Below are 26,498 nucleotides of genomic sequence, written 5' to 3'. Positions count from 1 at the left end.
AAATGTATATACTGTAGTAGAATAAAACATGAGGATTTTCTTAAATAAAATGTTCAAGTTTGACTGAAGCACAAGTTGCTGGTTTTTACAGAGATTAAACTTGTCAAATATACAGTGCCAAATGCATGTGATGGATAGGGTGTCTATCCACTACATGTACAAAGTCTTGCTGTTCAAATGACAAAATGTTAGGGGAATTATTAACAAGTCACAGAAATGTGAGCTATACAATTTCACCTGCAAATGACGACCTCTGAGTTTGGAAGAACTGTGTTTGAATTACTTGGATACCATTAAGCTCCTACCTTCAATCCTGAAGCATATAACAATTTCAATATTCTTTATATACATTAATGAATCTTGATACACAATCCCCACCCACTGCTACGGTAGAGTCACAAGAGAACACAATTGCATGGCCTGCAAAAAACTGTTATATGAGGGTTACAAGAGACTAAATCCATCATGATTTCTGTCCTTAATATCAGAAAGAGTTTCAAGTGTAGAATTGGTTCAACACAGTAACCCACAAGTAAAGGTAAATAAGTGAACTCTGTAAAGGTTGTGTAAGACTGCTACTACAGCAGAGGGGGTATTGTTACAGTGAGTTCCGACCCAGGTGAAATCCCTGCACAGCATCAGAGAACCAGAGCAGACACTGCCACTTCCTACTTATCCTACCTACCTATGAAAAACGTCATCTGATCAAAGACATTCACATTGCACATTTGTTTTACAAACACCTCAACAATCATTTTACATTACCGCATTCTGACAATTATTTTAATTACCATCTCTTGGAATAAAACACATAAATGACTAAGCTTGTGTTTCCGAGTCCTGTCTCAGTGGTGATGGAAAGACACTATGTCTGCAGTACAATAGGCACTCAAGACCAAACCTTTTGGACAAATATGAATCATATAAAGCCATGTCAATCACTCAGACCATGGCTCTTTCGAAAGTATTTCCTATTCCAATAAATTACAAATGGAGCTCGAATAAATTTCCTTCAAAAAGGTGATTGATCATACTGGTAAGGCTAGGTATGTGTCAAAAGACTGTTCCTATAGCATCAACGCTCTGTTGTCTCCAGTATCAATACGGTGTGAGTTAGTGAAAGATACGCCAAAGAGGTTCTCAAGATTCTAACTCCACCCCCATTTCCATCCAAGAGCTTCTGTAGAAGCTTAATGTACATACTCCAATGTCTCTCCAATGAGGAGACCATCAATGGCCCTGACGAGAGGCGTAGAATCACAAAGACGATGTTCCAAAAAGGCAACTACCGTAATAAACGCACAATACAAAGCAGTGTTTCAACATCCACGTACCTTTTTAGTCTGCCGAATACAAAGAGCTTATTCATATTTGGCAGCAGACACAGGCTGGCTGAGCTCATCTTTCAGTTCAATGGTTCAGGTCTTCAAAAAAAAAAAAAAAATAACTTAAGTATTTTTGGTGACACCAAATCTCCTAACGAGGAGCGTGAAAACCAAGGACAAAAACTAATAATGGAATAAGCTTCACAAGTCTTTGAAGAGAACAAGGAAAAGCTAGATCCATTGGTATCTTGTTTTTCCTGTTGAATTGCACTGTTAGGATACCACACACTGATGTATGTCAATGGCTGATGTGGCTCAGAGGGTGGACAGTCTTATTTGCTAATAGTAGTTAAGGGGTGGGACTGGAGATATAACTGTCTGGAAAAAGCCTATAGCTCAGTTTGTGTATAGTCCTCTTCATGGCCACCCCTGTGAGGAAAGAGCATGTTCTGCCTGAGAAGCATCCAAACCACCAATCATGTAGTGAGTCTGTTTGGTTGTCCTAAATTCACCTGGCTCGCATCAGTCTCAATCTGGGTCTGTTCCCTTTCAGAGTTAGAGGAAACAGTCCAGTCCGGTAGACTCTAGTCTTTCTCTCCATCTTCACTGCTTCCTGAAGTACCAAACAGAAGAAGCAGTAAATTAAAGGTAATTAACATCAAAGGTTATACAGCTACATGTGTAGCATAGTTGTCTACTTAGTCTAGCCATGCCAAATAGCCATGCCAAATTTTCATTCCTTTGTACGACTCAAGTTATGAATGAGACCACTTATGAATGTGTGTGTGGACTACTTGCCTCCTTGTTCGATGTCCGAGTCGGTGAGGTGTGTGAGGGAGAAGTTAGCGATACTGGCCGGGGAGATGGAGAAGCGTGAATAGTTGGAAGAGGAGGTAGCCCAGCTGGGTTCTGGAGTGCGGCCCACAGGGGGAGGGGAGAAGTAACGTGAGGCAGCAGATGAGGGCATGACCTTAGCTTGGGCCAGGTCTTTAGCTGCCTTGGAGAGGAAGGAAGCCTCTGGGGAGAAGTCATCATCCCACTCAAAACCTCCACCTGAAAGGGGAAGGACAAAAACCAGGTAAGGGTATATTCAGGTCAAATATATATACATATATATATATATTTTTTGTGTAACTTTTCAAACTACAATGTAAAGTTGCATTAACCAAGATGCTCATATGTTACGTATAAGCTTACCTTCTTCATCGGTGGAGCTTTCAGAGTTGGCAAACCTGTTCAGATAGCTGGCAGAGGGCACAGGACTGCTGAACTCAGACACCTGACTGTTGGAGCCTGATGAGTGGTCACCAAGCTCTTTGGTGGGGGTCTCCTAAAAACACAAAGTTTTTTTTGACTTGTTACTGAAACATCTTGTATCCCTAGCATAACCATTAGTGGTCACTTGCCAAAGTCAAATTCAGCAACTATAATAAAAGATAACTTGAGAATTCTAATTCTATTCTTTACCTGGTCAAAGAGGTAAACCGTGACATCATCAAAGAAGGATACAGCTCTCTTGGCGATGTGTGCACTTTGGGCCTCTGGTGGCGTAGTGGGTTCAGAAGCAACGTTCAGGCTGGTGGGCTTCAACAGGCTCTTCAAGTTTCGCGCACTGCTGTCATCTGACACAATAACAGGCACCGGGTGCACAGTGTCGTCCTCGCTCTCTGAGCTGGAGCTGTGCAGCCGATACGCCCGCATGTCATCATCCGACTCGTCACTGTTCTCGTCCTCCTCGTCGGCCTCCATCCCGTCCTCCTGTCCGTCTGTGCCAGAGCCGTCCCGCCTGCCCAGGTACAGCCCCTCCATCTCAGGCTCCTTAAGCTTAGGGCAATCGCTAGCGTACGTCCTGGTTAGCTTTGCATGAACCATGTTCTCAGGCAGGGCTTTTACTGAAGCAGCGGCAGATGTGGTCACATCATCGAAAGGTTTGCTGACCTCAGACTGAGCCGAGGACACAACATCTGGCAATACCTCGAGTCTGTGTGTCTCTTCCTCATTGCTGTCGATGGACACAGGCACCGCCTTCTCCCCGTCTTCCTCTGAAGTAAGGACAAGCTCAGGCAAACCACTCTCCCCCTGGGAAAGAGGCTTAACGTCTATCCCTCCAACATCCAACAGGGATTCTGTAGGTGCCAGAGACTCTAGAGGTGACGCTAAAGTGTTCCCAAAAAGACCTTCTTCAGGATCCTTAGGTGAAGCCGATAGCCCTCCAGTGTCACCACTGACATCATCAGTAGGGGAACTCCTCAACCAAGACACTTCAGCAGAGCTTGCCCCATTGGTCTCCTCAGACTTCTTTTCAGGCTCAGACTCGTTGTCGGAAAAGTAGGCGGAGTCCCTGTAGCTGCCACCCATGAAAGGTTCATCACCCAGGGCCACAGGCTCGGGCTGCTGAGCATCAGTGCTATTGTCCTCGTCCTGAACTTCCGGAATACTCTCCACCTCAGAGACTATGATTTCTGGGGGAACCAGGGCAGTAGAAACCACAGGTGCTGCTTCTTTCTCCTCTTCTGGAATACTCGCATCATTTTCTTCTATGGAGTGTTCTTTGACAATGGGCTGGGAGTTCCACTCTGGAGACTCTAGGTTCTCTGTTTCATAGCCACTGTCCGCAGTTTTGTATGGGGGTTGGAGCTTGTGAGGTGCTATGGGGGTGTTCAGATCTACCTGTCCATCTAGCCTGTGAAGATCAAAAGAGTCCAGGGAATCTGGAGTGTTGGCTGAATTCTCTACAGTTGGAAGAGTTGTGGAGATACTGTCTTCCAATAGGCTGTCCTGACTGATCTGGTCCATAGATGGGCCTGACACCAAGAGAGAGGACCTTAATGGAGGTGCACCATCATCCTTTAACGGTTCCTCATTGTCAGAGAGGACAGTGTCCATTTCTACCTCTGTGTCGTCAATCAGTTCGCTAAGAACGTCGTCGCTGGTTAGGCCTTCACTGTGGGAATATTCAACAACAGCCAAACTGCCATAAGCAGAGGGGGATGTGGAGCCTTGAAAGTCTGCTGGTTCTTTGAATCCAATGGACTGAACGCTACCGTCTAATGGTCCAAGGCGATCTTCAAGGCTGGGCTTTTTGGCATCTGTGCACATAAGGTTGACCGTGGCACTTTCAGACTGGTAAGTACTGTACGGATTAAAAGGGACCTCAGCCTTCTCTGAGGTCCAGTCCACTGCAGAATCATCCCCCATATCAGATGAATTAAGCAGACCAAAGTCATTGCTAGAAGAGCTGTGTCTAACTGGCAGCTGTGTGCTAACAATTTCTTCTGAAGCCAGTGTATTCAAAGGCACCAGTGTTTCATTTTCTACCAAAGAGTGAGGGACATCCCCCAGACTGGGACTGATCAAATCAAAAAGTTCCTCTTTTGGAGTTAGGGGACTCTCTGTTGATTTTAAGTGGCTCTCTGCTATGTTCAAGCCATCTAAGGTTACAAGGTTATCCCAGGAACTCATTTTGAAGCTGTTCTCTGGATCGTGGACTAGGCCAGGTTGAAGGAAGTCTGGTTGCACACTCATGCTTCTCCCTGAAGAACCAGAGCTGTCCTTCATTAGACTATTCTCTTTGAGGAACAGGAAGTTGTCAGCTAATTTCTCTGTGTTCAGAAGCTTCATCACATTCTGGGAGTCCTCCTCCAGGGAATCGTGTGGATAACTGGCTTCTGAACGTTCCCCTAAAAAAGAATCTCCAAAGCTTTTGTTCTCCCACTGGGACACGCCTTCTGAAGTTGCTTCCTGCTCATTCCCATTAAGCTCTGGCAGTTCCATGAAATCCTTGTCCCAGGATTGTGAAATTTCCTGTCTGGAGTCGCTCTCGCTGAAGATGTTGGGGTGGTAGGGACTCTCGTGATCACTGGAGGACCAAATGTGGCTGTCCTGTAAGAACGAGTCCTTGGAGTCAATGCTGCGGTTGAAAAAATCTGCATCCGTGCTCGACTCATCCAGGCGGACATTCTGGAGAACAACAAACTGTTGTCTGTCCGAAATTGTGTCCGACGTCGTGTTGTCATTCCCCTCAACGTTGCTCTCGCCTTGCTCCTCTAACTGGATGTAATACTCATTTCCATTGGAGGGCTTTTGAGCGTCAATTACGGGAAGAATCCCAGGGATCCCCGAGGGGGTGTGCCCTGTCTCGGTGCCCCCTGTCCTGCCCGCAGGGTCAGGAAAATGTGCCTGGATATCCTCACTGGGGACGGGGAAGAACATGCTGTGGTAGTTGAGTGTGGTGTCCATGGCGGAGCGGCCATGGCTGCTGTCGTAATGATCGTGCTTAGCAGCTTCCCAGACATACTCGAAGCTAAGGCCCCGGCTGGTCTCGGTAACGGTGAGCACTTCGTCGATCTCCGGCCGCAAGGCGTCGTCAGAGAACTGCTCCAGGATGGGGTAGGAAGAGTGGCTGACTGTGGTCTGCCGGGTTGTGGGGTTGGGCTTCAGGGAGTCCCAGCGCTGCTCAAAGTCATCCTCCACATCCTTCTGGCCCTGCATGCGCAGGTAGGTAAGCAGCCGGTGGACTTCCTCGGCAGTGGCCCTCTTGTCTGTTGACAACCAGCAGAACTGCAGCACCTCATACCTGTATAGAGAAGAATGCATTACAACATGTTACAACTGAATGTTGTTCAGGAAATATTTGACACCAGAGTAATATTTACTGTAGCTTTGGTTCTACTGTGGCATGGAAATGTATCAAGATTCAGACTTTAGTTGTACTTCAGCTTTATTTTCTATATAATATTTTTCACATCATTGGATAAAAGTGTCTGCTAAACGAATACAATTTAACGCAATAAACAAAATGTAAACATTTTTATTCAGACTGAGTTAAGTCACCATCTGTCAGAGTATGGCAGCTCCAGTTGTGGCTTGAACAGTTTGATCTGCTGCTCCCTGATCACATGGTTCAGGACCTTCCGGTCAGACAGGTGTGAGTAGGGCTGGGCCGCATTCTCAAACAGCTCCCACAGAGTCACGCCCAGGGCCCTGCACACACGGCAACCCGAGACCCAGGGTTATATGGCATGTTCAGAAAATGTAATTAAGTAAACAAGTGTGGTGGACAGAAATCATATTCAATTCCATTCATAATCATGTTAAACATTTTCTTGAGGTACGTATACATTTAATATTACTTTATTCCATTTTCTTTATAATACTCCTTATAAAAGTGTGCTGCAATTTTATTTTTATTTTTACATATTCCTCCTTCCATTTGTCAGTACATGTTGACCTAAGAAGTCCTTACAGGGAGGGTGCCATACCTAAACTTAATGGTCTCCATACAAAATATATTCTTAAACGAACGTTTGTAATGATTACATTTACATACTCTTGACAACTTACCACAACCTTATTTCGGGGTGAATTTGGTATTAACGGTAACTTGAGCTTCTTTACATAAGCACATGATTTACGACAAGGAAACATTTGGACACGTGCCCAGTACCATAAGTTCAGAGGCCCTGATCTGGGGAGAGCAATGAGACGCTAGCTTGTCTAGTCTCAGTCACTTTGTCCCTTTACATCCAACTTCAAGGACAGCAAGGTAGGGAGCTGGTCAGAGAGCTAAAATGCTGTATGTTCCAGGGTCGTAGTCTGATATGTTGAAAGAAAATAGTATATATATATAATTTAAAAAAATGTTGAGGGGGGAGGGGGGGTTATCTGTTATGATAATACACCAATATCTTCAGAATGTCTTGCTCATTCTGTAACTGTAAAGGTTATTACTTTGTGTACTAATGATTTGAACCTTCCAGTGTCCACACTTGAAATGCAATCTATGCCAATTTATTAGCTCTTCTCCTAAAAAAACATCAACAGGGTGCCATAAGCGAACGTACCACACGTTGCCAGGCTTGGTCTGCTCCATGGTGATGACGCCCCCATGGCGCTCGCCCACCAGTTCTGGAGCCAACCAGCGCAGGGGCGCAGACACATCGTCTTCCGTGATGACGTAATCCTCCTGTGGCCACATGAGAAGGGTATTGAGTTGAGGCTTGTGTGCGCACACGTGAGACCTTGACCGTGGTCGAACAAGAACACACTGAGGTCTACGTAGGCACACATATGATCGCCATCCGAAATCCAAAAAGGGACCGGCTGGTCACTTCCCAAGAATGCATGGCCACTGACAAACCATCAACACCCGTCGTGTCGCAAACATTTACAACTTGTTTGGCCACCAAAGGACATCTCACGAGCTAGACAGTCTGATTGAGAGCTTAACATCATTTTTGGGAATTTCCTTTCAACAGACCAAGGTGCCACATCAGCTCTCAGATCTGCAGTGCACGCTAAAATATCAAGACCATGGCCAAAGGGCTCAACAACCAGCAGCTGTACATAGGTTAACCCCCACTGGGAAACATGCATCTTCCCACTGCTGACACCGATGTCACTCGAGTATGTTGTCATGCAAATACTTTGCCCCCCCCCCAAAAAGGACAAACTCTCTCCATCACTGAGAGAATTTGAGGGACAGTAACTTGACAACTTTCTGCTTACCTTGTATCTGTACGGTCCAATGCCATAGTCCCCTACTTTGACTGTGAGGTCAGCTGTCAAATAGCAGTTTCTCAGCGCCAGATCACTGGAATAGAAAACAAAGGGTAAAAAGGAGGTCATTGGCTATACATTTACCACTGCTAGATCAACATTGTATGTATCCAGAATCAAGCAAGTGGTTGTTTTCTGAAGTGCTCTGGATTTGACAAGCTTTGTCACTGTTTTGAACTTTGTTGAGTCTAGGACCAACAAACCATTCTACATTGCTCAGTCTAAGCACATTTAGTTATGTCTGATTACCAGGACAACCAACAGGAAAACAGCAAGGTATGTACAACCGTACAGTAATGTTGAATACACAACCTTACAACCAATAAAAGTACACATCAGAGGAATCCCTCTTAAGCAACCCACGTTCATCAATTTGAAGATTGAGGAAACATTGACTTGCATGCCAAAGATGGCATTTTATTTTGTATTTAATTTTTTTACACTCCAAAACGCCAGTGTTTATCACAAATAATTCAAATATCGTCTTAAAACCAAAATAACTCAATGTATTGTCACAATAAAATGCAAAAGCTGCCACAAGAAGTTTCCAAAGTAATGCTGGTCAGTTGTTAAAGAAGAAAAACTACTCTTCCTGTAACCTGTTACCCATCATCCATTAAATATAAGGCACCTGGTATACAGGTTTCAATAAAACAAAACAGATCAAGTTGCAGCGTATGAACTGTGCTAAACTGGTACAGCCTAAACACTTTAGCCATCCACTCTGCAAGTAATTGCCAATCCCCACCTTGTGCAAAGACGAAAACAGAAGGGATAAGGTTGGCTCTGTACTGCCTCTGTGTGGAAACGTCATTGTATCGCATATTTAGCATATTTTATGAATTCAGCTTATTCAGCCTGCAACTAAAGAGTACGCTACATATTGGTTCTGCAAGAGGTTTAGAACCCCTTTGGGTCAGTCAAGCTGATGGTAACAGCAACATGAACAGGACCAGCACACCAATGAACCAACTGGCTCTCTGTAAGGGTGCATCAGTCACTCCTATCCTCTCCTCTCGCCAGCAACAAAATCCCTTATGCTGGATCTTTTCCCCAATCGCTCACACAGCATCAGGATAATGTAAGGGGCGAAACTCCCACTATTCTACACAAGGATGGAGTGCCAAGGGGTGGCCAGGAGAGGGCGTAATGGTGGCGTCGGGGGGGGGGGGGGATTTGGGCACATATGGTAGCATATTCAGACCAGGAGACTCATGGAGCAGGAGGCTCTGGTTCCCCATCTTGGCCTTGCAACATTCTCTGCACACTATTTTCAAGAGCGTGTCCCTTTTAACCCGCCCCCCGTATCATCCGTGGACATCGCTGACACTAGTGGTCTAGTTTGCAAACCACAGAGTTACTGTCAGGCCCACTGAAACCCCTGCAAGATAAATGGAGAGGTATTTTAAACTCTTCTGTACCGTACCCTGCCTTTGGCAAGGCAGTGAGCGTACAGTTAACGTGGAGAATCAGGTCCAAGATCCTATCCCTACAAGGCTAATGTGTGCTGGTGCTGCAGCCATCCGGCACACACGGCGAGAGGCTGGAGACTCGGGTTCAAGCTAGTCTACACACTTCTTTGGGCTATTAAGAATTGGCATGGATGGAACAGGGGGTCTGTCTCTCAGAGCGCCCTGCTTTTCATCTTACGTAGGGTTGCGTCGACTAGGAACCACCGGTTACTAGCTGGTCTCTGACCCCAAGCCCTGATTATCAATCCTGTCCTCAGCAGCCTGGCCTGGGAGGGCATCGGGGCACTGCCTCGGTCCCGTGTGAAACCCTCCATCACTGGGAGGTGTGGGAAACACAGGAGCCCCACAGTAAATCATCTTTGCGACCATAAAGGAAAAGTGCCCTAGTATATTTTTTACGACGGTCATTACAACCCTATAGGGGGAATAAGGAAGGACCTCTTTTGAGTTGTAACATGGATGAAAAACGCCCAATAAGAGGCTATCGTTTTACCCCCAAAGGGCAGAATCATCATATCCCTCTGGCAGCCGACAGCTGACACCGTGGCAATGCGTGGGAGCTGGGTAATTGGAGCTCTTTGAGCTTATTCTGAGCATGCAAAACAGTCGATGAGCTGAGCGCCGCATGTTATCCTAGAGCCCGTCACCCCCCAACCCCCTGTAACAAGGTCTGGTGGCTCTGTCCTTACACTGGTAAAAAAAAAAAAAAAAAAATGAAACCAAATGAGGGCTTGCGCAATGGCCGCCGTTTTTGGCGTACATTTCTCTCGTCAGCAGTGGAGTAAAAGGCAAAAGTAACACCAGGGGTCTCTGTTTTTGACTGTCACTGATGATGCCCCCAGAGTGAATGTGGCTAATGTGGTTTTCCAAGCCCGTTTTAGCCGTGCTACTCTGCTCTGACAGTGTACGACCTTAAATCCACCCTGGGACGGAGCATCCGTCCGCTGACGCAAACAGAGGGGGCTGAGGAGTGCTTACCTGTGCAGGAAGTTGTGTTTGTGAAGGTGAGTGACACCGGCAGCTATTTCACAGGCCATCTTCTGGACCTGGAGCAGCTCAGCATTTCTGAACATCCAATCCTGCTGAGACATGTAGCTTCGCAGATCTCCCTGCAATGGAGGAAAACACACACACAATTAGCATTTGGCATTAGATAAATACTCTTTCTAAATAGATTTCTTCGAACTTTTCAATGTAAATGATCTTAAAACATCATCATGGAATGCAAAAATAGTTCTTGACACCAAAGCTGGCGCCAACGGATGTGCATTATCTAGACTCCTCCACCAAGGGGCAGTAGACTCTCTCTGACACCACAACCAGCCACCTCTATCCCTGGAAATGTGTACTGTGAATGGAGGACAGTGCTCCAAATATGGCCATGGGCTGTCTGACCTCCACTGTGTCCCAGACATGTAAAAATGAGGTGTAGCCCAGCCCAGGTTGGGGCTGTAGTGTGTAGCCCACCCAAGATTAGGGCTGTAGTGTAGAGCCCAGGTTATTCAGAATCAGGTTATTAGACCCATGCTCCAAACCTCAGGTTTGAAAAAGGTGTTTATTTGTATTTTTCTGGGAGCTTTTCATTGTCTTTTTTGAGGGTTTTAGGTTGTGTTTAGATGTAGTTCTGTGGGCATACAGCATGTTAAGCCCTCTGTGACACTGCTTGTAAAAAGGGCTATGCAAATCAAATTGGGGAAGATTTGAGGGGGAGGATATGAACAGAATCTAGGGACATCTGCACTTCAGGAGAGGTTTGTAAAACCTGTGAACCTGCAGCAGCAGCTCAGTCCCAACCACAATATTTCACACTGAAAGACCAGACTCCTCCCGCATAGAGGACACACTCCACAAATACAGACCGCATCACACTTGACAATTCGCAAACCGCCAACGGTGACAGAAATTCACAGATGGCGGACGCTGGAATGCACCCCCGTCCGTCTCTGATGGCACAAAGCCCCGCCCCCCCATTCCGTGTAAGTAGCTGCCGCCAACCTAGCAGGACCGTTCTCACCGAGCCAATGGCTGGCCTGAGCGAGGAATGGGGACTGTGGGGATTGTGTTTGCCACAGTGGGCGACCTTTCAGGGCTCCCGTGTCACCTTGGAGCAGACAGCTCCTTGTGGAATGCACCGGTTAAAAAACCCACCCGCTCGACCGCCTTGTAAAATATAGGAGATAGCCTTCGGTAAAAGTGTCAACCAGCATGACTCAGGGTCATGGCGCTTGGGGATTGCCTGTGCGTTCACAGCAGGCTCGCTCTCCATCCAAGCTAGGGGGCGACACGAAGCTTAGACCAGTCAGTTACGTAACCGTAGCTTGTTTCCAGCCTGTCTCTGTTGCTTCACCCAACACACAACAGTACGCAGAACAGGGAGGATTCCCACAAAACCACCTACCTACGTTTATTGATAATGTGAGCCTAGCAACGGACGTCATTCTGTACAGAGCCCCCGCAATGAGCGCATTGCTGAAAACACTTGCAAGATGGTCCCGTCTCTGGCAGGGACTCTAATTTTAAAACGAGATAGGCCTAAATGTCTGGCTCGACTCCTTTACAAAGGTGAGTGGCAGGGTGTGAAAGACAATACGTTAATGGAGACCCAGGGGTTGAAGCGCAGGTCTTAAACAATGGTAGCGAGGCAATTCTCTGGACAAAGTGTCCCAGCTGACAAGGGCTTATAAGTGAGGACACACCAAAAGTGCTGTGAACACACTGTCAATGTGAAAACAAAACAATCTGTCGTCCCTCGGTGGAAAATGGGCTGACTGGGGACTGCGTGCTCTGCACTTGTTCTCTCTCTCCCTTCCTGATAATCGTCCTTCCCATTGTCTCCACGGGTGTTTAGACACAGAGGAGGCCGGCACGCGCTCTACACCCCACATTCCACAAACAGAGGGACCTGCGGCACAGCCTCGATTGCATCCGAATGAATAAAAGCGTCAGTTAAAAGGCCCCAGCCTTCGTGACTTAACTGAACCAAATCACCTTTGAAACCCACTGCTTATCCAAGTGGGTAGGCGAGAAGCTGCTCAGAGATTTCCAGGAAGAGCCGGAGCAAACACGACACCTCATGGGGGTGGTGGGTACAAGCATGTCCCCTGGGGCTGCTCGACAACACGCCCCGGGGCCATGTCTTGCAGGCGAGCCCCAGGCTGAGCAGGCCCTCACAGACGAGGCCGTCACTCACTTTCACGGCAACTGGCGTTCTGCACCACTGATCTGGTTGCCAGGATTCTGTGGCCCAGAAATGCAACGACTCAGGGTTACTGGGGGTTATAGCTGATACAGGGAGGGTGTACGACCATCAATCACTGAACTGTCAAAAACTGCATAGAGTGACGTAGTGCGTGCTGAAAACAGGGATTTAGGGTCAAATGTGGGTGTGGAAGTAGTGTCCTCGGACGTACGTAAAGAATGTGTCGTGCACTGACGGTGTTGATGAATGGGCCCTCATAACAGTCTTGGGTTCCACACGCATATTTTGCACACGCGCAAATAAAACTTCCACACTGATGTCCTGCGAGGCCCTTCCCTCATTATCCAAGAGGCAGCGGACAACTTTTATTGTTGACGCCTCAATTCAAAGACATGCCAACTAGTGAAGCTGTACTATATAAAGACTGTAAAAAAACGATATATTCCCTAATCTATTCTGACAAACCAGTGACACTGGAGAAACTGTAGTGTTAGTCTACTGGGCGTTCTTCAAAAAGACAGGCGCGACAATTAGCACTACAGGATGTCATTTCCGTACCGTAACAAGTTAAACAGCCTCTCCGCCAGAATGACCTGCTTATTTATTTAGACCCTCGACTCTCACCATCCATTAAACAGCTGGGAGTCTCTTAACGCTGGTGTTAAGTCATTAACCCAGACTCATCTCTATCTCCTGCTGGCCCTGACCCACCACAACAACACAGCACCCGCCGAGGATGCCCCCTAGAGGAAAAACTGGGTGACACAACTGACAACCGTCCAGGTGAGTTCATCCACTGGGGGTCAGAAGCAGCTTCTGCACCAGCAGAGCTGTATGGGTTGGTGTCCGTATGAGCGGTCTCCTGCTCTCTGCTAATGAAAGCAGGCGTTGTGGTGCTGCAGGGGCCAGAGACAGGAAGGCTGTCCTGGGTACGGGGCTGAGCGCGTTCTCCTCTGCCCCACCCAGCCCCTACACACACCTGGCTCTGTATGCCTCATATTTTATTGCAGCCTGAGGATCTGGGTGAGGGTCACCTCGGGGCTCGCATGTATACGCGCATACACACAAACAAGTGGGCCCACTAACACGAACATGCCACCCATATACCAAACAATATATCACACACGCAGCCATTAACCAAACACTACACATCATGTTAAACACCAAACCTACATCCCCCCCCCCTCCCAAATTGATTTAATTTCATTGTAATATTCTTAATTCTCCCAAAATCCAAAACAAGCAAATAAACGAACACACACACACAAGCACGCACACACACACAAACATGTTGGAGCTGGTGTGGCAGGAGAAGATGATGCACTGAAAAAGGAGCCTGCCATGGCTGAATGCGAACATGCCATCCACATGCCTGCCTTACAGCCTGTCACCCAGAAACAGATTCAGCTGAAATAGAAACTCAGTAGGGGGGAATGGAGAGACATAGAAAAAACACATGCACACACACGCACGCGCGCGCACCGGGCTTATCCTAAAAGACACACAGGACACGTTTGGCTCCAATCATATCAACAGGCAGGTCTTTTATTTTCTACAAAGCTTCCTACCGCCGATACACGAATGAATAACAAAACACAGGCCCCGCAAACACAAAAACACACAAACAAACACACACACACCACAAACAAGCTGTCCCATGGCGTCATCCAGATTGCCGGCGTGGGTGATAAAAAAGCCCAAACACAGCAAGACTGGAGTGACAGTGAGTGTAAGCAGAGCCTGTTGCTTTACTGGGCTTGGCAACCCGAGAGGACCGCTCACTGGCGGGGCCAGCAGCCCACGCAACCAAGAATAGATCAAGAAAAACACCGGATAAATCAACGGCCGCGACAAGACCCCCATTGACCGACGCGGATGACGGCGAAGTTCAATTACGACGGCTTACTGGACGCTCATGAGATTCGGGGACACCGGGCTTGGGTCTTCACTGGACCGCAAACCGTTCACAACCCACCAAGCCCAGTAGTACAGCAGCTGTGTCAGGAGACTGGAGTTTACTGATCTAACACTCGATATAAGCTGCCACGAGGACTGACGCTGCTGACTCGGGTGTTGGCGGTAAGCGGTTGGGTGGATGTGGTCGGGAGTGTGTGTATTCCTACTAACCATCTCGCAGTACTCAAAGACAAGCAGGAAGGGGATGGCCTCCACACACTGGCCCAGACACTGCAGGATGTTGGGGTGCTGCAGGACTCTATGGAGAGACAAACACAGGCGTTCAGGACACCTCAGACAAAGGCTTGACATTCTACCTAGGCACAGTCTACCTAGGCACAGTCTACCTAGGCACAGTCTACCTAGGCACAGTCTACCTAGGCACAGTCTACCTAGGCACAGTCTACCTAGGCACAGCTTGAGTAGAGTGTTGTAAAACAGGCTGAGACTTGAAGTGAACTCGACGGGAAAAAGCGAACGGGGCGCTGCAGTGTGATTGGCGGAAGGTAGAGGGCGCTGCTATCCTTGGGGAAGCAATAAGGTGCAGCTGACCACGTCTTGTGCTTCAGTCACTGGTTCTTCAATACGACAACATACATATTGCCTCAGGTGTAATGTTTTCTTCTTGTCTGCACTAGAAACATGGCCTCAATTCAACCTTTGGTGTCCGGCCGCTGTTACCTATAAGGGTCTCCCTGCTGTAGGAAGTCATTCTGCTCCTTGGCGCTGGCGTTTGCCTTTAGCTCCTTGACAACCACGCGGGCCGCGCCCGGATCTGTGTATGTCTCGCTGAGGAGGACCTGCACAAGAAACACACACACACACTTTTGAATGGGGCTTGCACAGGAAAACCTCACTTAGTGACCAAGCAAAAATAACCCTGGCCAGAAAGCAGCCGACTTGCAGGCAAGGGGAAAAAGGGAAAAAAAGAAAAAAGTATGGAGAGGTCAGGTGGAGGGCTGGGGGGAGGACAAGCTCATGCCCCCCTCAGGTAGAGTGTCCTGTAGGGGGTGGGGGGGGGTTGCTTCTGTAACTGGGCACAAGAAGCCCCGGGCTCCTGCCCAAGATAGGGTAATTATGAATGGAGCAGAGCGTGACATGATCATCCAAACAGACCTATCACGCTTGCTATCGTGTTCATCTATCTCTCCCGTCACTCATTGCGCCTCAACCTTCTTCCACTTCCTGACCTCCCCCTCACTACTGTGTGACTTTCATCCCCCCCTCTACAGCAGATTGGCACACTACTGCGCCTGCCACCCCTCCCCACCACCCCACCCCTAGTTTCCTCTAAACTACGAGGCACATTAAACGGAGAGGGCAACAGAACAAGGCCTCACCCAGTCTAGGGGCTGTGGTCTCAGGGATTAGGGGGCTAATCTGGAACTGCTTGCTCAATAATAATGTTCAAAACTGCTCAGAAGTAATCAATGCAACCCAGACAATAACCTACAGCGTATGAGATGCGCGTGTGTGTGTGTGTGTGGGGGGGGGGGGGCAGAAGGGTGGGGGGGGTAATTTATTACAAATGTTTTGTACAAACACACAGAACCCCAACACACAACAAACAGCAGGTCCTGAGCTGTCCGGGTATACCATGTACCTTTCCACAACATAACACTCACCTTGCCAAACCAACCGTTTCCAATCTCCTGGATGTAGCTGAGACTATGTCGAGCCAACTGCGATCCCGCTGAGCCCTCTGGGTGCCAACCAAAACAACAACACAGAGTTCAAATTAGCATCTAACAATGTCTCTCAGGGTCTCACTCATCTCCTTTTCCTAAATGAGAGCATGCAAACCTCGTGAGCTCTGGAGGGTCTGGCACACATGTCTCACTGTCAGTTCCCCTGCTGTCAGAAGCAGCTTACCAACAGAGGGTGTTATAAGCGTAGGCTAGTGACTCAAGACCTTCAGAACAGTTGAGCAAAAATGTACTTTTCAACTAAACAAATAGGGGTTTAAGGCCAATTAAATGCCTTTATGCATTCCAAACAGTCAAGCATGACAACCTAACCTTTGCTCATGCAGAGGCACTGTGTGTGTGCCCTACCTCATAACATTAGCCTTGCATCGTCAGTCCAATTCACAAGTGCGTATTCGTATAGAACCTCTCAGTTCATTTTCAATTTCCAATGAGTCAAAGGGCGCGGACCAAAATTCCTCTGGATGCAATTGGAAGAAATTGGATAGATACAACCATCAAGACCAACAAACCAGCCTCTTGGTTGTTTACAAAAATGTCTCTACGGCGCTCTTCTGCACAGTCATCGTATTAAACCTGCCCCATATCGGATAAAAGGTTATGACTGGACCGACTGTATTCATGCAGGGTGGAAATCTGTTTGAATGGGAGAGTGGCTGGACCCATGTGCCAGAGCAAATAAAACATGAGCCCACAGATTGGTCTGCTTCCAAGGCTACAATAACGAGCTAGCCAGGGCAGATTTGGTCACGGGTCAGTAAATCTCCTTAGAAATGTCTTGCGTGAGGCACAGAGGACTGCAGATATGGGCCAGATCCACACAAACTACACTGTCTGTCCGCATCACCAGACCAACAGTCAAAGGACTCATGTGACATCAAAGGTCACACCCCTCAGGCGAGTTTACAACAAATCTTCGACAGACTAAGCCAATAGGGGTTAGTTATAGTTCTGCTAATAAATCTGGGCTTAACTTGACATAATATGCAGTTAAATACGATCCATCAAGGTATTTGGTTCAAGATCCATAAATCATACATTATATAATCATTGGTGTGCATATGGAACCATCCTGAATACAGGCGCTACGCAAGATTTAATTCGATTTAAATAGGGAAACAAAACAAAGCAGTCCAAAAAACTAAGGTGTATTGTTGACCTGAAGAACAATTGAGGTGTGTCTTATCACAGTGTTGTATTAGATGGTTTATTGTACCAGTTAGACGCCAGCGCAGCCGCTCATGTGACATTTTATTGTTTCACATGGATGCGTGAGGAGAGACTGATAGAAAGACTGCACTACCGCCGATCATTCTGTTATCATGTTATTTTGCTCCAATTACACTATAAAAAAGTGTGGAGGAAGAGGAGGCGGGTGAAGGGGTCTGAGGACAAGCTGTCATGAGGGTTAGGGTCCAAAGATAAAAGTAAATTCCACCTGATGTGATTCATGTAACAGCTGACGCAGTAACGCCTGGGGCAATCAACCCCATATACTCTAAAAAGTCCCGTAATCAGGTGGTGTGGTCAGGTCAGTGCACAGTGGTTCTATGACAGACACCATCGTATCGAACAGGAAGGGGCTGGCATCATGTGAAGTGTCCAATAAAAGCCAAGACGTCTTACCCGAGATGCGGGCCGGGGGCTGGAGGTGGGGGGGTCCGGGCAGGGCCACTGGGGGGACGGCCAGGGTGTACACCTCGGCCGGGGACTGCATGGAAGGAGTGTCCTCGGCGGGGGGGGTGAAGTCCACCTCATCGTCAAAGTTGTCCTCAAACTCCTATGAACGGGCATTGTCAAAGGAACGATTGTCATGCAGGTGTGGGACCACTGAGCTATGGTCGAGGTGACTTTCAGAGGAAGTGCTACTGTTCATGCCAATTATTACTACAAAATCTGGTATCACTCAAAGAAATAATAGCCTGTATTGATACAAACCTAAAAGATTAAGCTAGCATACAGAGTTTGATTGAAACAAAACTTTTACCATCACTTAAGCTGACTATATATATATGGTTTTGCAATAGCTTTGTAGTATATTTGCCTCATCTATTAGCAAAGCTTTGCCTCATTCTCGGAATTCTTTGAATCCATATCCCATATTGACCGGTTTCAGTTTACTTAGGGTGTGTGAGTGTGTGTGTGCGTGTGTGTACAACACTTTGGGTGCCAGTGAGTCTCTCACCTTGAAATTGATCTCGCGTTCTTTGCAGCAGGTCATGCAGTTTACTAACAGCACCAGCATGGCCACGAGGGCCACCAGCGACACCACCACGGCGATGTGTGACGAGATGGACGCCCCTCCACCGGGCTCCCCTGGAACAAGGACACAGCAACGTTAGTTCCACCCATACATTTACATTGAAGCAGAGCAGAGAAGTTCAAGGAGCACAAGTGCGAGATTCTGAGAGCTAGCTGGACCAGCGTCATGCTAGCTTATAGTTGACAAACTGCAAGCAAGGTTTGGATGATCTGAGATAAAACACCAATGGCTTTCCTTCCGGGGATATTTCTAAATACGAGATAGTTCTATTGTAAGCAACATATGGCCTATTCGATATAAACATGAATCAAATCATGTCACCAAGGACAGGTCCATTTTTCACCACATCATCACCTTTCCCAAAAACCCATATGTCCCAACTCAACGATAGGGAGGGCCTGGAGACCTGGGGGTGCTGTGGCAGCGAAACAGGTGGCAGCGCTGACAGCAGACGTCTCCCCACCCACTCACTGTCACCACATCCCAATCATCACCGACCCCCCGTCCCACTCCACACAGTCTGCCAGGCTCCGACAGCACTCCTACCACTGGTCTATCACATCGCTACTGCCTGTCTGCTGTCTTCATCTGTCGCAGAGTGTGTTTGGAGGTGTGCGATGTTTGTACACAGTGTGTATGTTGTGTGCGTGTACTTGTATGATCATCTCTGTGTGTGCACGTGTGTGTGCCACCAACGCTATCCTGGATACATACCCCCTAAGGACACAACAATCTTGAGGAGGCTTCATTACCTTGGCCCCTAGAGTCTTTCTCGATTGTTGTCTAGAAAACACAGGACAGGTGAAAGCAGACCTGTGTAGGAACATGGCTGCCCAGTGGGACTTTCCAGGGCACCTGTCCAGTTCTTTCACATCACTGAAGGAAGTGAAACAAGGAGGATGTTGCTACAGACATGTGAGTGTGTGTGTATGTGTATTACGGGTGGGGGGGAAAATCAATTCACATTTGAATAGAGATTCAGTCTGCTATCGATTCAGACTGATTCACAAATTTATGAGAATAGATTTTTTTTGGTTACTTAAAAAATATATTATATATATATATATATATATATATATTATTATTATTTTTTTTTTTATCGATTCGTGACCCCAAGAATGGATTCAAATCTAATCATGAGGTACCAAAAGATTCCCACCCCTAATGTATATGTCTATCATAGCTGATATGGTGGACACAACATATCAACAATCCACACACTATCCAGACATGACAAAACTTGTTGATGCTGTAATAAAGGGCATTTTTGTTTGCCATGTTGTAGAACAATGTGTTCTCCTGGCCTGCCTCTCCCACCAGTCAGCCATGCCCATCAAGCAACCTCAGATATATGATACAACTTGTCAGGCAACTCATCATAGCTCACTTTTGATGTGGGGCACACCCACAATGCAACAGAGTCACATGGCTTGACCACTAATCTGGCATTACATTTACATTTATGCATTTAGCAGACACTTTTATCCAAAGCGACTTCCAAGAGAGAGCTTTACAAAAGAGCATAGGTCACTGATCATAACAACAAGATAGCCCCAAACATTGCGAGCAGCCAAAACATGAAACATACATGGTGGAAAACCAAATAAGTGCCAAAGGGAAGAACCATAAGAGCATGCAGTTAAACAAGTTACGATTGAACAACATGAAACTCCCCACAACAGTGCAAGAGTGTACCTGTAGAAAAAACAATCAACAGTAATATATTTCACAGCGAGTACAAGTGGCAGAAGGAACTCTATGGTCATTACTTTTAATTAACAAGTTGTGGTCAATCTACTTTATGCACCACAGTGTCTGGGCCATCGAGCATAGGCAGTGTATTGGTTCAAGCCCCAAACTTTGATTTCAATGGTAACCAGCACCAATGTGAATAGTTTTGTATTCGCACACGCGAATACAAAACATGCAAACCCTGGTTCCAGTATACTAGACTGCAGCTTCTTGGAGGCAAATCCAGGCACAGCAGGAAACAAACGTTTGTTTATTGTTACTAATTCTCCCACCACGCGATGCCTGTGTCACAACCCAGGAAGTAAGAGGTAAATGATTAATTTAGTTAGGAATAAAACAACCTGGTATTTTAATCGTACAAGGTTTTTATAGACGCTTGTTTCCTACTCAACCCAGCCCACATTCCTGACTTATAACACCAGTTTGACCACCAAGTAGCAGACTTCACAGCATCGGATTTTGTATTGCATTAACTAGCCTTAAAATACCAAGCAGGTGAATCATCTGTTGGCATAGATGTACTATCATGAGACAACAGTCCTGGTGATAACATGGCTAGCCTATATCTGAGTTAAAGGTCCAACACATCAACATTTATCACTAGAGCACAACATGCCCTAGGCTCATCCTAAAACCTCTGTGGGTGTTGCCATGCTGGTATCACGTCCATCGGGTTAAGCGAGGCACTTGGGTAATGGAGTTTGCCGTAGAGGAAACCAGTTAACACAGCCTCCTGTTTCATCTCTGGTCATGCAGGCCTTCGAAACAAGCTGTAGCACTTGTAAAGTCCTAGTCCCCCACCAGAGTCCTGCAAAAGAGCTGAAGCACTCCAACATCGGTATGAGGGTGATGTCCGCCACTCAAGTTCCATTTCACAAATCTTGCACTCTCTTCTATAACTTAAGACACTTTTTCTGGTGCTGTGCTCAAGATGGTCAAAAGGAAGCAGGGCTGACGGTTAAATATTGATGAGGAGCCGAGGGGATTAAAGATTCAGGGGCCTAGGCTACATGGCCAAGCTAGGGCCTGTGTTGCTGTCTCACACAAGTTCTAAATCTGGATCCGTTCTAAGTACAGATGGACAACGTAACCCGCCCCCCACCCTTCTTCCACAATAGACTTCCACCTGCGGTAATGGGGTTAGCCTTCTGGGGACTATGTAGACAGCTGGGGTGGTGTTGGGGGAAAATCCATGTTTGATGTTTGCTGCTGACATAACAGGCTGCTCTTTGCCTACCAAGCTCAAATGAAATTGCCTGACCTGACACAGACTGGACTAGGCCTACATTAAATGCTTGACTACTGAAAATGTGATGGGTTTTCCAGCCTTTCTTTGACAATGACAGCACTTAGTGACGACTAATATAAAAGGCATTGAGATAAGAGACCACTTTCAATAGAAAAAATTGATAAGGATGAACTAAAATATGACGCATTCATCATTTAATGTGTCACAATCCTTATTCCATCAGCTATTTCCTTTGTGTTACAACCTAACCAGCAAAGCAGTCTTAAGACATTATGCGTGCAAGGGTCAAATGAGTGACTAAGCCATTTGGGACTCAAACTGTTGTTTACAAAATCCTCTCGCCAGGCTTTTTGTGTGTCACTACCACAGCAGCAGCTCCTTAGGCTACGGTGAAACCAAGCATGCTTCAAAGGAGGTCCCAGTCAGTGAATATCTAGCAGGGTGAGAGGCAGTCTGCGTGTGAGGGAGAGCCAGCCCAGCCTAAGCTGCTCTGACTCTGTAGCAGCTCCACTCTGCCTCTGTTAGCCTCATCTGAGTCATGGGTTCACATTATGAGTTGGCAGGCTCACCAAATTATTAAACTGGTTTAGAGGACCAATACGCCATGAGCCGCCAGCTTTTGTTCCCGCTGCATATTTCAGAGATCTTTGTTCACGCGAGAGGTAGGTCTGACCCATTTTTGGGGGACATGCCCTGCCTGTACAAAAAAAGTGTCTGATGATGCTAGGTTTGAGTTCATGCAGGGAGGAGGAGGCAAAGGGAGATTACAATGGTTTGTTGAGTGGCCCTGTCTCAGTTCCCACTAGTAGCCTCAAGGGTTGGAACGGTACACTGAAGTCACGGTTCGGTTCATACCGCGGTTCAGACATCACGGTTCGGTACGAGTTCGGTACAACGGAGGGAAAAACAAAACAAACCAGGTTCCTATACGAGTGAATACGGCGCATTGAAGATGACATGTAAATTCCGATTGCGTCAGTAATTTATTTGGCCCTATTTGTATGTCTATCTAATGGCTGGTTAAGCACTGTAGGGAGTTGATTTATTTATTTTTGTCTCGTTCCAGTGATTGGCACACCTGGGTGATGGCGTCAGATCTTTTTAGTCATTTAGCACACGCCAGATGCGTTATATGCTTAGCATGTTAGATGTATTTCCAGTCACATACCCCACAACCAGTGATGTGCGCTGATGTCAGTAAGAGGCACTTAAATAGGGAAATGTGTCCAAACTTTTGACTGGTACTGTACATGTTGAAGAATACAGGATCGAAGTGCGCAAGTGAGTTTTTCGCGTCCGCAGTGAACGGACAGTAAAAGCATTGCTTATTCTACAATTTTTTTTGTATTTGATTATGCGTAACTGCTACATTCGTCATCGTAACGTCTAAACAATTGCAATAACACACACATTGCATATATAAATCACAAGAATAAACAGTAAAAATACAAGTGTATTAAATAAAATGATTTAATAAAAAAATATATATTTGAATTTTGGCAGGGTAGGCAGCATAGATATATATATAACTTTATACATATATATAGATGGTAGGCAGTGCCCAGACTGCACGTCACTGCCCATAACTGCTGAACCACGCCGACACACAGTGCTCGTCTTATCCACCACTCTCTCGCCTGTACTACTGTAACTGAATGGGAAACCAAAGTTCCCAAACTTGCAATCTTAAAACGGCCGGCGGGACCTCTATCTCTCGTGGGTCGCCACCACTCGCCATACTCGTCCTTAGTGCTGCTAGCTAGTCTATCTATGACTCACGGCGGCGCCAATCAGAGCTACAGAGCTACAGATTAGATGTCCCGAAAGAACACGAGTATCTAACAGTAGTTCCGCATTACATTAATTAATTTGCACGCAAGTTTTATTTATTTTTATACCGTGTAATTTCATGCACCGAACCGTGACGCCCGTACCGTACGGTTTGGTACGAATACATGTATTGTTCCACCCCTACTAGCCTCTAAAACCTTGTTGTGGACCACCTCAGACAATAAATCTGCAAGCCCGAAACAACTTAGTGCAATATAGTTGGCCCCAATTATGGTATGTCTTAAGCGGACCCACTTAAGACGACAGTGTATCCACTTTTTCATACTGATCAGATTAAAAAACAAAGCACAGCACTGCTCAGAGCTAGAGTTGGGCTACCTTTAATTTTAAAAAATGAATGCAACTCAGGCCTAACCATCCATGTACACTCCCAGGCAAGCAGTTCTAGCTGTAATTAAATTTAAAATGAAGCTAGCAAGCCTGTCACCATGATGCCCAGGCCTGGACTCAAGGGACAAGGCTAATTGTTTGACCACAAAATCCAACGGCAATCCACTTTGCCAACACAGAATGGCAAAGTGTATTCTAAAATCTCTGACATGTCGAGCGAGCTGAACATTTTTCACACTGCAAAATATATATATTTTATATTTCTTCTATTTTACATAAATACTATTCTATATACAGTACATATGGTTCATTATGTCAGTGGACTAATTCACCTAATCTTCTTGGAGAAAGTTCCTGCAGTGGAAAAGCAGCTAACAATGGGTTGAAGGAACCGTCTAGTTCCATGAAAAGTAGCATAGTTCTGGGGAGTACAAGTTGCAGGACATGCTAAGGAAACGCAGCTATAGTGACGGTCAGTAAATCAGCATTCAGTGGTGTGGAAGGCCGTGGCCAGCAAAATAGGACTTTGCTGCAGGACACGCAGCCTGGCTCTTAACATGCTCAGCTAATAAACACAGCAAGTTAAACTGACCACTGCAGACCATGGCTTCAAGTGAGAGACATTTAACTAGTATAGTATTGATGTCCCTGAAACCATTTCACCCCCCAAAACATGAGTGCGCTGGTGTGAATAGTTTTAATGTCAAACCACAACAACCCTAATATACTTGATTAACCTGTCTTTTTGTTACTTATTTTTTACTGTGTAATGACTTGTGCTACAGATTTTGTATCTGACATGGGTTAAACTCGCTTTAAATGTTAAGTGGAAATACAAGACTTTAAGGGACTGATCCAGTGCTGCTCCATCATTTACTGTAAACTGTAGCCTATAAAGTGTAATAAAACTACACAAACATTAATGCACTGTTAAATATTGACAGATACTGATAAGAATGGAACATGGGTGATGGTTACATATTTACTGACCTCCACTTTTGAACATATCTATACCAATTCATTAACCATAAGAGCTTAACTAAGCTTTAGCTTTGCTTCTACCACTGTCATTGAGAACAGTGCTTACAAGCAAATCTGTAACCAAAGTTCTCAGAGAGAGGCCATTCATGTGCTGTTCTGTCTGTGGTTGCTCACCTCTTCCATTCTCTTCTGACTGTTGACATCTTTACATTTATGATGCTGCTGCTACTCATTCAAGAAGCAAGGGGGTTTTAGAGACTGGTTAATCAAATAGGACCCACAGAAGAAGGCATCAGCAAAACAGCAAATAGGCCTATGACAACCAACACTAAATCATATGTTACTGCCTCATTCTAATATTTCCCTAGGCCTAACCTGTCGCACGGACCACTTGTAGGGTCAGTCCATCAACGTCAGGCTGTCGTGTTGTTCAATTAGGAAAAACATACTAGCCTGTAATGGTCACTAGAAAGTGTACCGGGCAGCTGGTAATAAGGACAGCCCCTACAACCCCTTATACATTGCTACGTTTGTAATATTTAACAATTAGCAACGTTTACTAACCAAATAAACATCTAAAGTATATATTATCTAGTGCTACTGCTCCTAGCGAAAGTTGCTGCGTTAGCTAGCTAGCATTAGTCAACTAGTACTGCTAGCTGTTTTGTGCTTGCGCTTGGCTAGCTTAGCTACTTGGATAGCCGTAGAGCTGGATTAGCAATACTTCAAGTTGTCACATTAGCCATTTAATGTTACAGTTAGCTCGGCATGAATGTTTTGAACTTGACAATAATTGTGTTGTTCGCATACATTGACAGTTTACAACGTTAACTGAGTAAACAAAGACGTATTTACCTGTGTCAGAATACGGAAGCGGGGCACATTCGGACAGCAATATTGCCGACTGAAGGATTCCAGTTGTCAGCAACAAAACAAATCCATGACGGTTCTCCATCCTTTTTGCTAGCTTTGCTAACACACAAACTAATCAGAATCTTCGATGTATAACGAAATGCTAATAAATTAAATATAATACTACATTCATTTATCATAGGTTTAATACATAGCTAGCTACGGGATGCATCAACACCAACATTTTCCTGCTTGTTTTGCTATGTCCTCCTAGCCAGCTAGCTAGCTATTTGTCGCTAGCTAAATAGCAGGCTGGCTTAGGTAGCTAGCTACAAGTACAGTAGCAACAACGCTATCAGTGCCTACAAGATTGCCGGTTCATTGTCCAAAAATACAAAAAGGTTCCATTACCCTTTGTGAACAATCATATTTACATATATACAACCGGCATTTCAATCATAAATTAATTCAAAATAATTAGAATCAACTCTCAGGCAACACCTTTCCTCCAAAGCGCCATGTTCCTACGTCACATTTCAGCATGGGGGCGTGTGCGTATGCTGTGGGCCTTACTAAAGATAGACATGTACCGTAGCAAATCATGAACTATAGCTAACTGGTCACATAAAATTGTTATTCCTGTTATTGTTTTATTGTGCGGTTTGTACGCAAGGAGGCATATTAAATGGTCTTGTTGACTAAAACATGCTAATCAGATCTAGTAAATTAGGATACTCTGTTTTGGTGCACAGATAGGCTAGCTAGACCACAATAAAGAACCAAATGAGACATTATGTGTAATGAGACTGGGTTGGTAATTCATACCAAATTGGGGTTAGGCTGTGGATGTATGTCATGTACAGTTTATAAGTGGTCCAAAGGAGATCTTTGGTATAGAGGAGATAAATATTTTTTTCATGATACAGTATAAAATTGATTAGGCTATCTACCTAAATATCTCACTATATAATTGTGATATATCAACACAATTATTCGTTCAAATT

The 26,498-nt window shown here is 45.8% G+C and overlaps 1 protein-coding gene across 1 annotated transcript; it reads right to left on the bottom strand.

Moving 5' to 3' along the window:
* Positions 1-723: 723 nt before the first annotated feature.
* Positions 724-26,039, bottom strand: lmtk2 (lemur tyrosine kinase 2). The gene is made up of 14 exons (XM_062452046.1): positions 25,498-26,039; positions 18,402-18,532; positions 17,843-17,996; positions 16,136-16,212; positions 15,192-15,310; positions 14,682-14,769; positions 10,334-10,464; positions 7,833-7,917; positions 7,169-7,290; positions 6,159-6,308; positions 2,793-5,901; positions 2,523-2,655; positions 2,120-2,378; positions 724-1,934 (listed from the first exon to the last, which is right to left on the bottom strand). Exons 1-14 carry the CDS (start codon positions 25,595-25,597, stop codon positions 1,910-1,912), a joined length of 4,683 nt encoding a protein of 1,560 aa, XP_062308030.1. The 5' UTR covers positions 25,598-26,039; the 3' UTR covers positions 724-1,909.
* Between the last annotated feature and the right edge of the window lie 459 nt (positions 26,040-26,498).

The sequence above is a fragment of the Osmerus eperlanus genome, chromosome 2 (genome assembly GCF_963692335.1).
Source record: "Osmerus eperlanus chromosome 2, fOsmEpe2.1, whole genome shotgun sequence".
Taxonomy (NCBI): domain Eukaryota; kingdom Metazoa; phylum Chordata; class Actinopteri; order Osmeriformes; family Osmeridae; genus Osmerus; species Osmerus eperlanus.
The sequence above is the reverse complement of the archived record's forward strand: the minus strand, read 5'-3'. Positions and strand labels throughout refer to the sequence as shown.